Genomic DNA, 14,462 nt, shown 5'->3' on the forward strand with positions numbered 1-14,462 from the left:
AGCCGTTGTAAAATCACTGTAACCCACGGCTTTTCGGGGCTTATTGCTTAAATATAACAAATATAAAAAAATCTGCCATGAAAAATCCGTTTTGGCTTTTTTGTTTGCATCGTTGTTGTTTTTTTTTATTTGCAACGCAGCGTTTTCCTTTTTTATTTGCAACGTTTTTTTTATTTGCAGCATTTTTTGTTGTTTGCAGTGTTTTTTTTTTTTTATTTGCAGTGATGGTGGTTCTCGGTCACCGTACTATACCATTGTGTTGTCGGGATAAGGAAGGGAATATAAACTTGAGGCGATGGAAGAGTGTATAATGTAATCAATGGGGCTACAGTCAGTGTTACTGTACTTGTCTTCTCTTGAACAATTACAGCAAACTGTTCATAAACTCTGATCTGACAGGAAAAGAAAAGGCAGGGCAAGTCTAATAAGTTGCCCAGTGAAAGTTACAAAATATAAAAAATACTGGTGTCACAAAGTTTTATGTATGTTGTAGTCAGACTGCAGTCCTCTCACGGTCTGTCTGTCTCTCACTTTCTGCTCACTTTTCCTTGGTTTCCTCTATCTCACATAACTCGTTTGAGTAGATGTTCTATAATTACAAACATGGATTAGTTCAGATTGTAATGGGTTCAAGGGTAAATGGGATGGGATTTAAGTGGCATCAGGAAAAAATGCATTGGGATTGGGCAACTTTCAACGAGATGTTAATTCTTTTTTTTTAAAAGAATTAACATCATATTATATGAACAAATCATGTTATATGGACTTTTTTCAAAATATGCATGTTTACACTTGGGGACAATTGTGGTCAACAAAGGACGTCAAATAAACCATACTCATGTGCTCCATATGTCATCATTTTCTTCAATAGCTCACTTTAGAGACTTCCCTGACGCTGCAAATCCAGGAAGGACGTGACAAAAGCATGATGCGCACCTATGAATTAGAAGACCTGAGAGAGTTGCAAAATAAGCTCATGCTTATGTCAGGAAGAGGGGAGCAAAATCAGAGTGAAGTAGACTGTTTTGTTGAGGTATTGTAAATTGTTTATATCTTTAAAAAAAATTTACTGTGACATTTATTTTTTTATTTTTTAAAGTCTTGTGATTCTCATGAATGAATGAAATAGAAATCAGTGAAATAGCATAAATATTTTAGTAATTTGGATTTGCTGCAATTTTTCTTTGTAATCTCCCTTGTTTTCACCTTCAGGTTTTTGACAATGTCCAAAGACTTGCCACGGCATTTGTAGACCTTCATGCTGCAGGGAACCCACTCTTCAGGTGTTGGGAAGCCAGGATTTATTGCAAAACCCAGAGTGACCCTTGTATTTCTATGGAATTCAAGTTTTGCAAGACTCACCATCAGCTTGAAGTATGTGGAAAACTAGTTGAGCAATTTCCATTGTTGTCCAAGAAGATGGAACTGTTTCTTGAGGATTGGCTAAACTTCATGGACAAACAGAGATCTGAACACTACTACCTTAACTACTTCACAGCAGAACAGATATTTTACCTGTGCAGTGTTTTGACTCCAACAAATGTGGATGCAGAAATAGAGGACAAAGCCTTGATGATGCTCTCTGTCATCAAACCAAACTGCACAGCATCCGATGTCTGGAGGACATGGACAACATTTTGCAACCAGTTTAAAACTGACAGTAGGGCAAATGAAGCCATCCAATTTCAAAGTCTCTTTCATTGCCAGAAAGAGAGGGATGATGTGTCTTTAGCTTTGGAGAGCCAAGCCACAACTGAGGATCTATCTGACAACATAGACCAAGCTGTTGGGTTAAGAGAACTGGAAGAGTTGTGGGATGGCTACATGACAAATGTTGAAATTGTTTTCCATGACTTTTTGGATATAAGGAGTTTAGGAGGTCTGTTAGAAAAGATGACCATCACAGAAAACGAAAATGAATGGGAGGAACCAGAGCTCTCAGAGACAAGAGATAATTCAGTCAGAAGAAAACTCCCCAAAGGCCTCCTGCCTAGTCAGCCTAACCTTGTAATCTGCCCAAATGATCAGATTTTGGAGTCAAGTATCTGCTTGTACATGAGCAGTGATTATGAACCATTGCCCAGCTATGATGAAGTTCTCCTGTGTGACCCCACAACACCCTATGAGCAAGTAGAGCTTTTCCTGAGGAGATGCCTCACATCCGGTTACGTGGGCCAGAAGATTTACACCATACTGAGGGCAGACCAGCTAAGCTATGATGTTAGCTGTGCAATGGAGAGGTGTTTTCAGAAGCTAAGTTCGCAGTGCAAAGACAATTACATGCTAGTGATTTACTGCAGCTCTGACAGAGAGCACACTTACATTCCCACTGCATTTAGTCAATTCAAAAGAGACTTTGTGCCACAAGAGCCTTTGGACAGGATCCAGAAGTACTTGTCCAGACATTACTCTGTCCCTTCAGATTCCAACAGTGCTGCATCTGTGTTCAAGGATGGACAGTCTGTTGGGATTGTTTACTCCAGACGAGCAGGAGTTGGTGAGTCACAGTTTTGCACACTCTGTGTGCCAATTTGAAGGAAGGGAAGTATCCAGATAGATTTCCAACAAAAAGGAAAATAAGATTTTCTATTGTTAAACAGAAAACCTAAAGAATGAGGACGAGGGGCCGGATTCTCTAAAGGTTCTTACGATTAAATTTCCTCTTAAGTTCCACTTTTTTTCTTATATTTGGGTTTAAGAAGAATCTTAAGATATTTTTGAATTCACCAACAAAAATATCTTAAGAACCCAAACAAAAGATCTTAAGAATGCTCGCAACTTTATTCTTATGCTTTTTCTTAAGAATAAATGGGATTCTTGAAATAAATTATCTTACTATTTTTCTTGAATAGTATCGTAACTTTAAGACAGGTAAAGGTCGTCCTAATTAACCACATGCTGTGTGAAGGTAAGCTATTTTTCAAACATCTTTGATTAATTTAGAGCCAAATTTGATTATATAACATAGATTAATGTAGTAATACCTTAATAATTTTACATTGTATAAATTAACACAGAGATAATCGTTATCTAAACTGTAATTCAGCCTAATATCTAAGCCAGTATTAGCCACATATATAGCCACATATAGGCTATTGTTTCTGAGTCTATATGAGGACATTTTGTTTAGCCACCAATCACCACCGCTTAAGTGTGCTTGTGAACGCGAGGCTGTTTGTTTATATAAAGGTAGATAGTTGTGAAGTCCGCAAGTGGAAAAAATCAAGAAGTTCGCAAGATAATGTCTAGTTCTTAAGAAAATAATGGGGAATAGCACTTGAGAACATTCTTATGAACTTCTGATTTTTTCCTCCTACGAAACGTCTTAAGATTATTAGTAAGAAGTTTTTAGAGAATCCGGCCCCAGGAGGGATGACCTGCTTGTTTAGCCTTCAGACAGCTCAGAATTTTAGAATATTTTCCTAATCATGGGTAACAAGCTTTATAGTGGTTATCTCCGATATGCTATTCGAACTTCTCTGTTCTTCTCCCAGAAAATAATAACTGCCCTTCATTTTGGCATCTATTCACCCAGACCAAGCATTAATTATTTCAACAGTTAATCAGTTTTTAAACTTGCTTTCGATGCATTTTATTGTGAGCTATGTGGTTTAGCCCATTTTCTGCACTGCACTCCTCTATACCTTATAATGCTACCACCCATTTTCTAAAACTTACCATTCCATTTTACATTTTCAAACACGTAGCCAGTTTCTCTCTGTTTTGTTGTTCAAAAACAAGGCAGGCAGTACACGTACCTTAAATCTATAGTCCTATAATCTATAGTCCTAATAATCTGTTCAGTTTTCACTGAGTGCAGGGTTACTTGAGTTGATAACAACTCATTATGGTACTGTAAGAGCAATAAAAGCTTCCCAACAGGAGTAATTTATTTCTGTAATCCATCTAAAACCAAAGATAAACAGATGTTGGCGCCAAATGTCTGAAATTCACGCCAAAATATCTGTGTTTTTTTAAACGCACCCAACCTGGATCTGGCTCTGGATGGATGTTGGAGCATGTGAATGTAGCTAAAGACTTCTCATATTAGTGCAACATTAAACTTATTTATTAGATTAGATTAGATTGACTTTATTGTCCACCTTAGTGGAAATTTGTCTTTGTCCTCTCCAAGGCATCAAATCACACACAAACAGATCGACACACAAGCAAATCATTAAGACACTTCACAACATATTATGTAATGAAATGTAACTTCGACAAAAATAAACCCCAGTGGGATGTTCACAGAGCCGGATTAACCATCTCAAATGGCAAGTAATTTTCACAGCATACAGAAAAGAATGGATATCAAAGACTGCTTGAAAAATAAGAAACAAGTGCAATCAAACGACAACATTATGATATGCTTTGGAAAATGGTTGGCAATGTCGAGTATACACAAATTGTAGAAAATGCAGCAAAACATACAAAGTTTGAATGGTCCTTTAAAGAATAATTCCTGGACCATTTTCCTGGATTTTGCTATTATGAAGATTGGCTAGGTTCAAAATTAATTAAAATGAATGAACAAATTATATATGATTATTCCCACTATCACAGGCAAGTCTTTGTATATAAGAAGATTGTATGAAAAGCTGGAGGGAAGTGTTCAAGATGGAACTGCACTTAAGAAGTGCATACGACTAACTGAAGCTGAGGTTGATGACCACAAGATTCTCCAGTCTTTGTATGACACACCAAGAGACAAAGATCACAAGGTCTTCCACTTTGATGTCACATCCTCGGTAAGAAGTCCTTATATAACCTTGATAGTGAATTGGATGCCAGAAACAGCACTGTATTTCTCAGAGAATGATTGCTATATTTATGCAAAAAATTGTTTTGAATACTAGCTTTAAAATATCAACATTTTTAACTGTATAAATTATGTTTTCCAGGTGCGGAAGGGCTTGAATGAGTTTCTATTCAAGCTGTTCTTCCTGCGAAACCTGATGGACTCTGATGGCCTGATGTGGCAGTGTACTCACAAACACTTGTACATCATCGAGTTACTAGACTCCATGCAAGAACAGCCCAAATATGCCACCAGATGTGTAAGCTATATTTACCTCATACATCTTTGCATATCATTCCAAGTCATTCTGTGCACCCAGAATAATCCCTTCTATGATAGGGAAAGTCGAAAAAATACAGAGAGGAATGAAAGAGATATGTGCTCAGATGTGATTGGCATTCCAGCTTCCCTTTTCCTAAACGATTAATGACACTGAAGTAATTTAGTTATTTTAGTTAATTTGGTTTAGTAAATGGTGCTCGTTATTGTTGTTGTTGTTGTTGGTGGTGGTGGTGGTGGTGGTTGTATTACTACCAGTAGTACTACTTTCTATTATGGTAAAATTTAAAAACAGCTGAAGTTGATTAATGCAAACTGTAATTGCAGAAAGCATAAAACACAAATCAACCAGAAAAATCAAGAGGTCCAGGTGGAAAAAAAAAGTGAAATTTTTTGTTGGAATTAGAAAGATTCAACCGAGGCTCCATAGTCCAGAGGCTAGAGAGACTGGAGTGAGCAAGTTGTTAAATTTCCTCTGCTTGTTAAATGCCATTTCATTTTTATTTTTATTTTTCATTTTGTGTGGAGGAAGGACAAGTAAAGTAAGAATTTCATTGTAGGGGGTCACCACCTGTTTTACTTTGTGTATGACAATCACAATACTCTCTGAAATGATGTGTTATTTACATATAGGGCGGGAAAAGTGAATTAGAGATAGGGCTCTAGTTTTGCAGACCTAGCGAGGCGGGGGCGTAGCGCAGATGCGCTTCGCCAACTGGGTGTGGCCAGGCGGATTTTCCAAGTTTGGCTCGCCGTTCTCGGTGGCGCAAGTACTCTGCCGTCCCTCCTACCGGCGGAGGGGAGGAGAGAAGGCGTGGAGTGGGTTTGACACAGCCGATTCACATTTAACCAATCAAATGAGCCCCTGTCCTTGCCTTTAAAATGCGCTGCGTGAAGGCATAATGAAAGTATACACAACTGATATGGAGGTCTATTTCCGCAGGCGGAGCGGAGCTCAGGAGACAGGCGCGGAGCGGAGACCAGCGAGCAGTGCGGACACGTCACCAAAACCTCACAGACAGGCTTCCGGAATGTCAGACACATGAACAATGCAATAAATACCGAAAAAAACACTATTCAATGCTACGATCACAATCAGCACATACATATATCTCCATATCAACTGTCCCGTCACAACTGATGTCAGATCAAAGGAGATTGGCACCGTTTGTGCTGATTGTGAGGTTTTGGTGATGTGCGCCAGTCAGCCAAACTTCCACTGCGCCGGCTCTGCTGCGCCTTGCGCTGAAAGTCGACGTGGTTTCAGATGGCGAGCTTTTGGCGCACTTCAGCGAAGCCTTTTGGCACGAAACTGTCACTGCGCCAAGCCAAATCTGTCGGCACCTCCCCCCGCTGCGCCGCCACTCCCATCTCGGCGCACTTCGGTCTGCGAAACTTGGAAATTGTCCGCCTCTCCCGTTTCGCCGGTCGAAACTAGCTCTGCGCGGGGTTCGCCTCACTGCGCCACCCTCCGCTGCGCCGGGAAACTAGGGCCCTTAGAGTTTTATCGTCATATTCACAGTAAAACAAACAGTTACACCATACAATTAAATTCTTACTTTGATCGGCCTTCCATGTAATAAAGTAAAAGTTAAATGGCTTTTAACAGGCAACAGGCATTTAACAAAAGGAGACATCCCTGCTCACTCCAGCCTCATCTGATGTTTGATGTGTTTCACATCTGTGAATTACTCCAGGCTCGACTTAATCACGTGATCAAGTCTAGCCTGGTTCAGCCCAGTTCAGGCTCAGATTATTTAATCAACCTGAACCTGACATCGGACTTGAATGTTTGAATGTGCAGGTGGGTGGGGACTCTTCCACTGTTGTGGCTCTGATATGTGTCAGAAATTACAGATTTGACCAGAAACATATAGGAGCCTACTGTGCATAGAGCCCATTGCAAGTAGGACAAGGATGACAGGCTAATACCAGTATACAGGGAAATGCAATAATCTAACTGGGAGGACATATAGTATATGTAATTTCATTTTACTTATTTTTACTAACAATCCTAATTTGTAATTTTTATTTTTAGGGACGAAAGGAAAATTTTGCATTCTTTGAAGTTTTTCCAAAGGTGTTTTGTCGTTCACCAAAGGAGGTTTTGGCACTAGAAATGAGGACGGAAGACAACCCACACCTGGATACTGATGACCCTCTCATGGATGATGAGTGTTTTCGGAGTGAAGCCTATCAAAGACCATACCAGTACCTGACACGTTTCCATAATGGTGACAATCTTGACAACTTCACTTATCATGGCATTGAAGGAAGTCATGCAGAATGTCTTCAGATCCTCTTTCTCTACTGTGGCGTAATTGATCCATCTTGGGCAGAGTTGCGAAACTTTGTCTGGTTCCTTAATCTTCAGTTGCAAGACTGTGAGAATTCAGTCTTCTGCAAACATGAGTTGGTTGGAGACACTCTAGATGGGTTCAAAAATTTTGTGGTTGAGTTCATGATCTTGATGTCCAAAGACTTTGCCACCCCATCACTCTGCATTACTGATCAAAGCTCTGGAAGGCAACAAATAGACCTCAGCCAGCTCAATGAAAGAGATCTGGCCCCATTCCTTATCAGAAAAAGGTGGGAATCTGAACCACATCCATACATCTTCTTCAATGATGATCACATGTCCATGACTTTCATTGGGTTTCATCTGGAGAGGAATAACCAGAATGGATATGATGCAATAAATCCCTCAACAAGAGAAGTGATCAAGAAAAACATAATGACTCGAGAACTGTACACTGGCTTAAGACTACAGAGAGTCCCTTTTAATATGAACTTTGATCAACTTTCTCGAGCTGATAAGATTGAGCATCTGTGCAGTGTGCTTGGCATCAAGTGGCCAACAGATCCTGATGAAACATATGAACTCACTACTGATAACATACTCAAAATGATGGCGATCCATATGAGGTTCAGGTGTGGCATCCCAGTCATCATCATGGGTGAGACAGGATGTGGTAAGACAAGACTTATAAAGTTCATGTGTGAGTTGAGAAGGTGTGGAGCACCTACAGAAAACATGAAATTGGTCAAAGTTCATGGAGGCACTACATCAGAGATGATTTATGCCAAAGTGCAAGAAGTAGAAATTCTAGCAGGGACAAACAAAGAGGAGCATGGATTTGACACTACTCTTTTCTTTGATGAGGCAAACACTACGGAAGCCATCAGCAGCATCAAGGAGATCATTTGTGACAATACTGTACAGGGACAACAACTTGACTCTGACACAGGATTGCAAATTATTGCTGCATGCAACCCATACAGGAAGCACACAGACAGGATGATTGAAAGACTCGAGGCATCTGGACTGGGCTATAGAGTCAGGGCTGAAGAGACTGAAGACAGACTTGGATCCATTCCTCTTCGCCAGCTGGTGTATCGGGTCCAAATGTTACCTCCTAGCATGATTCCTCTGGTTTGGGACTTTGGCCAGCTCAATGACTTAACAGAACAAATGTATATTGAACAAATAGTGCAAAGACAGTTGGGCACAAACTTGATTGACATGAGTTATGCCAGAAAGATAACAGAGGTGTTGTCCTCATCTCAAAAATTCATGAGGGAAAGGAAAGATGAATGCAGCTTTGTCAGTCTCAGGGATGTGGAGCGTTGCATGCAGGTGTTTGTATGGTTCCACGGACATCACCCCATATTTGTGAAGGAATTGAGACAATTTCTTCAGAAGCAGTCTCGGAGGTCAAAAAAGAAAAATGAGCAGTTAAGTTCACCTGCCAGTGACAGAGTTATTTGGTCATTGTTGATGGCCACTGCAGTGTGCTACCAATCCTGCTTGGAGTCCAAAGGGCAATATCAGACTGCTCTCAGCCAAATCCTTTGTGGTGAATACAACCCACAGAGAATACGACAAGAAATCCAGCTCATTCAGGACCTTCTCCTCGATGGCGTGCCCATGGGTGAGACAATAGCCAGAAATGAGGCTTTGAAAGAAAATGTCTTCATGATGGTGATTTGTATTGAGCTAAGAATTCCCTTGTTTATTGTTGGAAAACCTGGAAGCTCCAAATCTCTGTCAAAAACACTGGTTGCAGATGCTATGCAGGGCTCTGCATCCCATTCTGAACTTTTCAAGAGGCTGAAGCAGATTCATCTGGTGTCTTTCCAGTGCAGCCCTCACTCCACTCCAGAAGGCATCATCAACACATTCAAACAGTGTGCCCGGTTTCAAGAGAGTAAAAACTTAGATGAGTACATTTCAGTAGTTGTTCTTGATGAGATTGGATTAGCTGAAGACTCTCCTAAAATGCCACTGAAAACCCTGCACCCACTGCTGGAAGAAGGCTGCATTGATGATGAGCCACAACCTCACAAAAGGGTTGGATTCGTTGGCATTTCAAACTGGGCACTGGATCCTGCCAAAATGAATCGTGGAATATTTGTGTCCCGTGGAGATCCAAACGAGTACGAGCTCATCAAAAGTGCAAAAGGGATATGCTCGTCTGAAGCCCAAATTCATGAAATGATCAAACATTTCTTCAAGCCTTTTGCAAATGCATATATGACAATATGCACAGAAGGCAAAGGTTTCTTTGGTTTGCGGGATTTTTACAGCCTTGTGAAGATGGTCTTTTCAATTACCAAAGCCACCAAGCAGAACCCTACTGCAGATCAAATCACTGGAGCAGTTCTGAGGAATTTTAGTGGAAGGGATGACGTGGATGTAATGAGCATATTCAGCAAAGAGCTGACAGAAGACTTCACAAACAGTAGCATCAGTGCTCTTGATTTGTTAGAGCAGAGTATCTCTCCAGATTGCCAAGCACATGAAAGTCGTTACCTGCTAATCCTCACAAAAAACTATGCAGCTCTCCAGATACTCCAGCAGATGTTTTTCAATGACCAGATCCACCCAGAGATCATCTTTGGATCAAGTTTTCCCAAGGATCAGGAGTACACTCAGATTTGCAGGAACATCAACCGCATCAAGGTCTGCATGGAGACAGGACAGACAGTTGTGCTTCTCAATCTCCAAAATCTGTATGAAAGCCTCTATGATGCTCTCAACCAATATTATGTGACACTAGGGGGTCAAAAGTATGTAGATCTTGGATTAGGAACCCATCGTGTGAAGTGCAGAGTTCACAAGAACTTCAGGCTTATTGTCATTGAAGAGAAAGAAGTAGTATACAAGCAGTTTCCGATTCCCTTGATTAACAGATTGGAGAAACACTATGTTGACATCAACACTGTCCTCTGTGATGAGCAGAAGGACATGGTCAGACTACTGCAGACTTGGGTCCATGATTTTGTCTCCTCAAGCAGTCAACACTCCATGACAAAACAGTATGTGCCAAGTGATGTTTTCATTGGCTACCACTCAGACACATGCTCCTCTGTGGTCCTACAAGTAACAGAGCAGCTGAATGATGCAGTAGATGCACAGAACGTTCTGGACAAAGCTAAGGGCATTCTGCTGAATTGTGCAACTCCAGACTCAGTTGTTCGTTTGGATAACTCCAGATTGCCCGATGATGAAAGAGAATACTTGGTACAAGAATATGTCAGAGGAGACAGACACAGATCACTGAGTGACTTCATTGTCTCTGATACACAACAGGCTGAACGTTCTGACTTCTGTTTTACAGAGGTAAGTTTTTCTACTAGATTATTACATCTTAGAGGAAAAATCCACCCAGAAACATTTTTATCTTGTATTGTTGGGTCCACTTTGTTTGCTGTATTTTTCTTCTCGTGAACAATTTGACAAACATAGGTGATGTGACATTTAAATTGGAGCAAACCGCAGTAAAGTTAATTTCACATTGGATATTAAGTGGGTATTTGTTTATCCATCTTCAATAACTTATAAATTAAAAAAAATGATAGAAATATAGATAGATAGATAGATTTTTATTGTCATTGCACAATCATATACGTATAATAATGCAACGAAATTAGGGCTCAGTCCTTTCGGTGCAGGGGAGAATAGAAAGCATCGTGCATCTTGCTAGTTGAATAGCCAAGTCCAGTAATAGATGGCTGCAGCCATGTCTCTGATATCAGAAAAAATGCAACAGTCACGGAAACACTTGTTGGATGTGCAAGCACAGTTTGTCATCCCGTGTTCGCCATGGACCTGGCGCTGGAAAAAATATCTGAATATATTTGTGATAACTTGACAAGAACAGTTTACAACCATTTTTTTCTTATATAGAAATGCATATTGAGCTGAACTGGAGGTTGCAGAAATTCATTCTCATCATTGAAGTCCTCCCCCCGATTTATGTAAATTACTTTTTTTTTTTTTTTTTTTTTTTTTTTTTAATTTCATTATATTTTTCTTACATCTATTATGTCATCCATTGGAACATCTTTCAAATTCACAGAGGAACAAACTGTTATATGAATATTTGAATTGATTTTACACAAAACATATACATTTCATTAAATACAAAAGTGGTTGTAAATTGCTCTTCCAGTAATCAACTAGATTTATGAATTGAGAGTTTTTATTTGGTTGCTTTTCAAGTTACTGAGATGAAAACAAATATCCGGTGGATATTCCAGTTTCAAGGTCATGTTACATAAAGCTTCCAGTAGAATGCAGCAAGCTCTCTGGAGTCAAAAGAAATTATCAGACTTGTCTCAGAAATCTAGAAAATTTGTTTGTAATTCTGATTTTGCTTTTTGTGAAGGTTACAACTTTTTCCAGGCTGTTGACTGCAGCGGACACTCAACAGCTCCAGAATGTGACAAAATTTGACATCAAGCTGTTATCACTGCATCAATTTGACACAGAGTACTCCTTCCTCAAGAAAATCAGGTGTGCAAATAGACTGTGTAGAGCATTTTGATGTATCTTCTTTTTTATTATTCATTATAAAGTTTTGACATTTCCATATACTTATTCAGACTCTTTTATTTGTAAAATGATGAAACTGATAATGACCCATATTGTACAGGTATGGTTCTAAGTGCCACCTTGCAGAGACCTTAACATTTATTCAGATCTATATTATTATCTATATAGTATAAATGGTGGATAACATTATGTCTTTGTCCTGATATCAGGGAATTTCTTGCCTCCACTCAAGCAGACAAAGTGCTTATCATCCAAACAGACTATGATGAAGGCAATCACAGCAGAAATATTCTTTCATCCGCAAAGTAAGTGATAGGCATTTTGTCTCATCTGTACCTGTTCTGGATTATAATTTTTTTGTCTTGTCACAAGATTGTTAAAGTTCAAATTTTACTTTCACCGACACTCAATGCTTGGATTGCTCAGGTACTCATGTATCAATGAAATAAACAAATGGGCCATGGACAGCACAAAGACATTTGTCTACTTTGTCACCAAACTTCCTCGAGTTGAAGGTGGAACTTCCTTCGTTGGATTTCAAGGGGGTGAGTTCAGCTGATAGTCATTGGTGAACATTATGTACACCACATCATGAACGCTAGGCTGCTGACTGCAGCAAAATGGTTTATTTTATTGCTCTAATTCTGATTTAACCAAGTAGTTCCACTGGGATTAACAGTCTGTTTTTCAAGGAAGGAATAAAATAGGGCATCATTTTCATTTTTTTCTGTTTAAATACATAGCAGTCCCCATAAGCAGTCTTATGAGCCAAACTTTAAATCTGCTTATACCAACACAGCAAAGACAGCCTTTTAATTGAATCTGCCGCAAGATGAAGAATCTGGTGTTTTGTGTCTTTAATCAGGTCCTTGGAGGTCAGTCCACATAGATGATCTCAGAAGATCTAAGGAATTTGTGTCTGATGTCCACACCTTGAAAAATTTGCGCATAAGTCAGCTTTTTGCAGATCCACCTGAGGGTAATTCATCATAAATCGTTTAGCCTATGTACCACAAATAAATAAATAAATAAACTGTATGTTTTTATGTTTTAACATGCTGAAAAAACTCACAGATTTATACTTTTATTTTTTTTACAAGGCATGGAGACAGATGACGCCAACTGTGTGCTACAAAATAGAGAGCCCACTGTAAGTGTAATTCAGCGCCCATATACATAAATGTCTGAGGCTTGGATGATAGCTAATCATCACTGGTCAGGCCATATAATGGAAATATATTTCACTGATTAATAAATGAGCCAGTTACTGATAATGTGTTCTGCTTTGGCCTATGTAGAAAAACGATTAGACTGTTGTCACCAACCGTCCTCGTCAAATTCATGCAATTTTTGTTTATGAAAATTTAGACAGATAAACCCACTGAAAGGCTGCATTGATGATGAGCCACAACCTCACAAAAGGGTTGGATTCGTTGGCATTTCAAACTGGGCACTGGATCCTGCCAAAACCCACTGTTTTACTCTTTCCCAAATGATGTCCAAGTTTTAAAATAAGGACCTAGAACTACTATTCTAGTTTTGTTTTGAAAATAAGTTTGTTTCAGTGTCTAATCAGTGTGGTGATTAGACTATGATGCTTTCAGATTTTGGCAGATATGTTTGACACAATGGATCTCGTAAGGAGCTGTGTGCAGAGTGCAGTGAGCATGCTCAGAGATGTGGCAGCCGATGGAGAGCTCAGCACCAGGAGAGTCGAGAATCTGCTCACGCTTCTAGACAGGAGTGAGACACAAGGTTGGCAATTCAGCTGTGCAGGGATCACATTTAGATATCAGGCCTTGTCATCTTTATATATACACATATGTACAAGAAATTGAACAGTTTACTTTAATATTTAATGAAAAAAATATCTTTTAAGATGTGTTTGTGAACACTGTGAGGAAACGCCTGCACGCACTGCTGGTGGATTATGAGGCCATGATCTCCCTTCCAAAAAACTGGGTTCTCAGAGAGGCATCAAATATCAATGCACTTCAAGAAGGGGGAACATTCATGTAAGTCATATCATATCTTAAGACGTGCCCCCAGTCGAGACCTTAAGTATTGGCTTTGTTTGCATTATTTTTTTAAACTTTGATTTATGCATGGAAAATAAGGATTTTAGCATTTAACGTAAAAAAGATGTAATTTACCTCAGTCTAAAATGTGAAATGCACTCAAAACTAAAACAAGAATTAAGCTTGATTAGTTTGATTAAGTATGGATGCTTGTCACAGGCACACCCTATGGAGGAAAGTCCAATCGGTTGTCACACCACTCCTGGCTAACTTGGTCTCAGTCATTGACCGAAATCATAATCTGGACCTCCTCATAAATAGTGGGGAGGATGTCAGGAACCTGTGGCTTCAGATATTTGCCTGCAAAGAGATGCTTGATGTGCCTTACATCAGAATGGAAAGCAAGTGAGTAACTGCATGATTATGGTACCAAGCTAGCCCAAACTGTTTGAAAATGTTGTTGCAATTTATTTGCATTTCCTTGCATCTGAAACTTGCAGGACCTCTAAGATATCATCGATACTGTTTG

At 39.4% G+C, this 14,462-nt stretch overlaps 1 protein-coding gene across 1 annotated transcript in view; it reads left to right on the top strand.

Annotated features, from left to right (window-relative positions):
- The window catches only part of LOC115357536 (E3 ubiquitin-protein ligase rnf213-alpha-like), a 50,127-nt gene that overhangs the window by 12,551 nt on the left and 23,114 nt on the right, over nucleotides 1-14,462 (top strand). Inside the window, exons 12-24 of the mRNA XM_030049036.1 lie at nucleotides 872-1,033; nucleotides 1,213-2,497; nucleotides 4,564-4,748; nucleotides 4,902-5,057; nucleotides 7,116-10,700; nucleotides 11,749-11,876; nucleotides 12,125-12,220; nucleotides 12,342-12,460; nucleotides 12,781-12,894; nucleotides 13,016-13,065; nucleotides 13,520-13,670; nucleotides 13,795-13,930; nucleotides 14,153-14,338. Of these exons, the coding sequence (XP_029904896.1) occupies nucleotides 872-1,033; nucleotides 1,213-2,497; nucleotides 4,564-4,748; nucleotides 4,902-5,057; nucleotides 7,116-10,700; nucleotides 11,749-11,876; nucleotides 12,125-12,220; nucleotides 12,342-12,460; nucleotides 12,781-12,894; nucleotides 13,016-13,065; nucleotides 13,520-13,670; nucleotides 13,795-13,930; nucleotides 14,153-14,338 (6,353 nt within the window). The remainder of the gene's footprint in view (nucleotides 1-871; nucleotides 1,034-1,212; nucleotides 2,498-4,563; nucleotides 4,749-4,901; nucleotides 5,058-7,115; nucleotides 10,701-11,748; nucleotides 11,877-12,124; nucleotides 12,221-12,341; nucleotides 12,461-12,780; nucleotides 12,895-13,015; nucleotides 13,066-13,519; nucleotides 13,671-13,794; nucleotides 13,931-14,152; nucleotides 14,339-14,462) is intronic.

This window comes from Myripristis murdjan, chromosome 4, assembly GCF_902150065.1.
Source record: "Myripristis murdjan chromosome 4, fMyrMur1.1, whole genome shotgun sequence".
In the NCBI taxonomy this organism is placed as follows: Eukaryota; Metazoa; Chordata; class Actinopteri; order Holocentriformes; family Holocentridae; genus Myripristis; species Myripristis murdjan.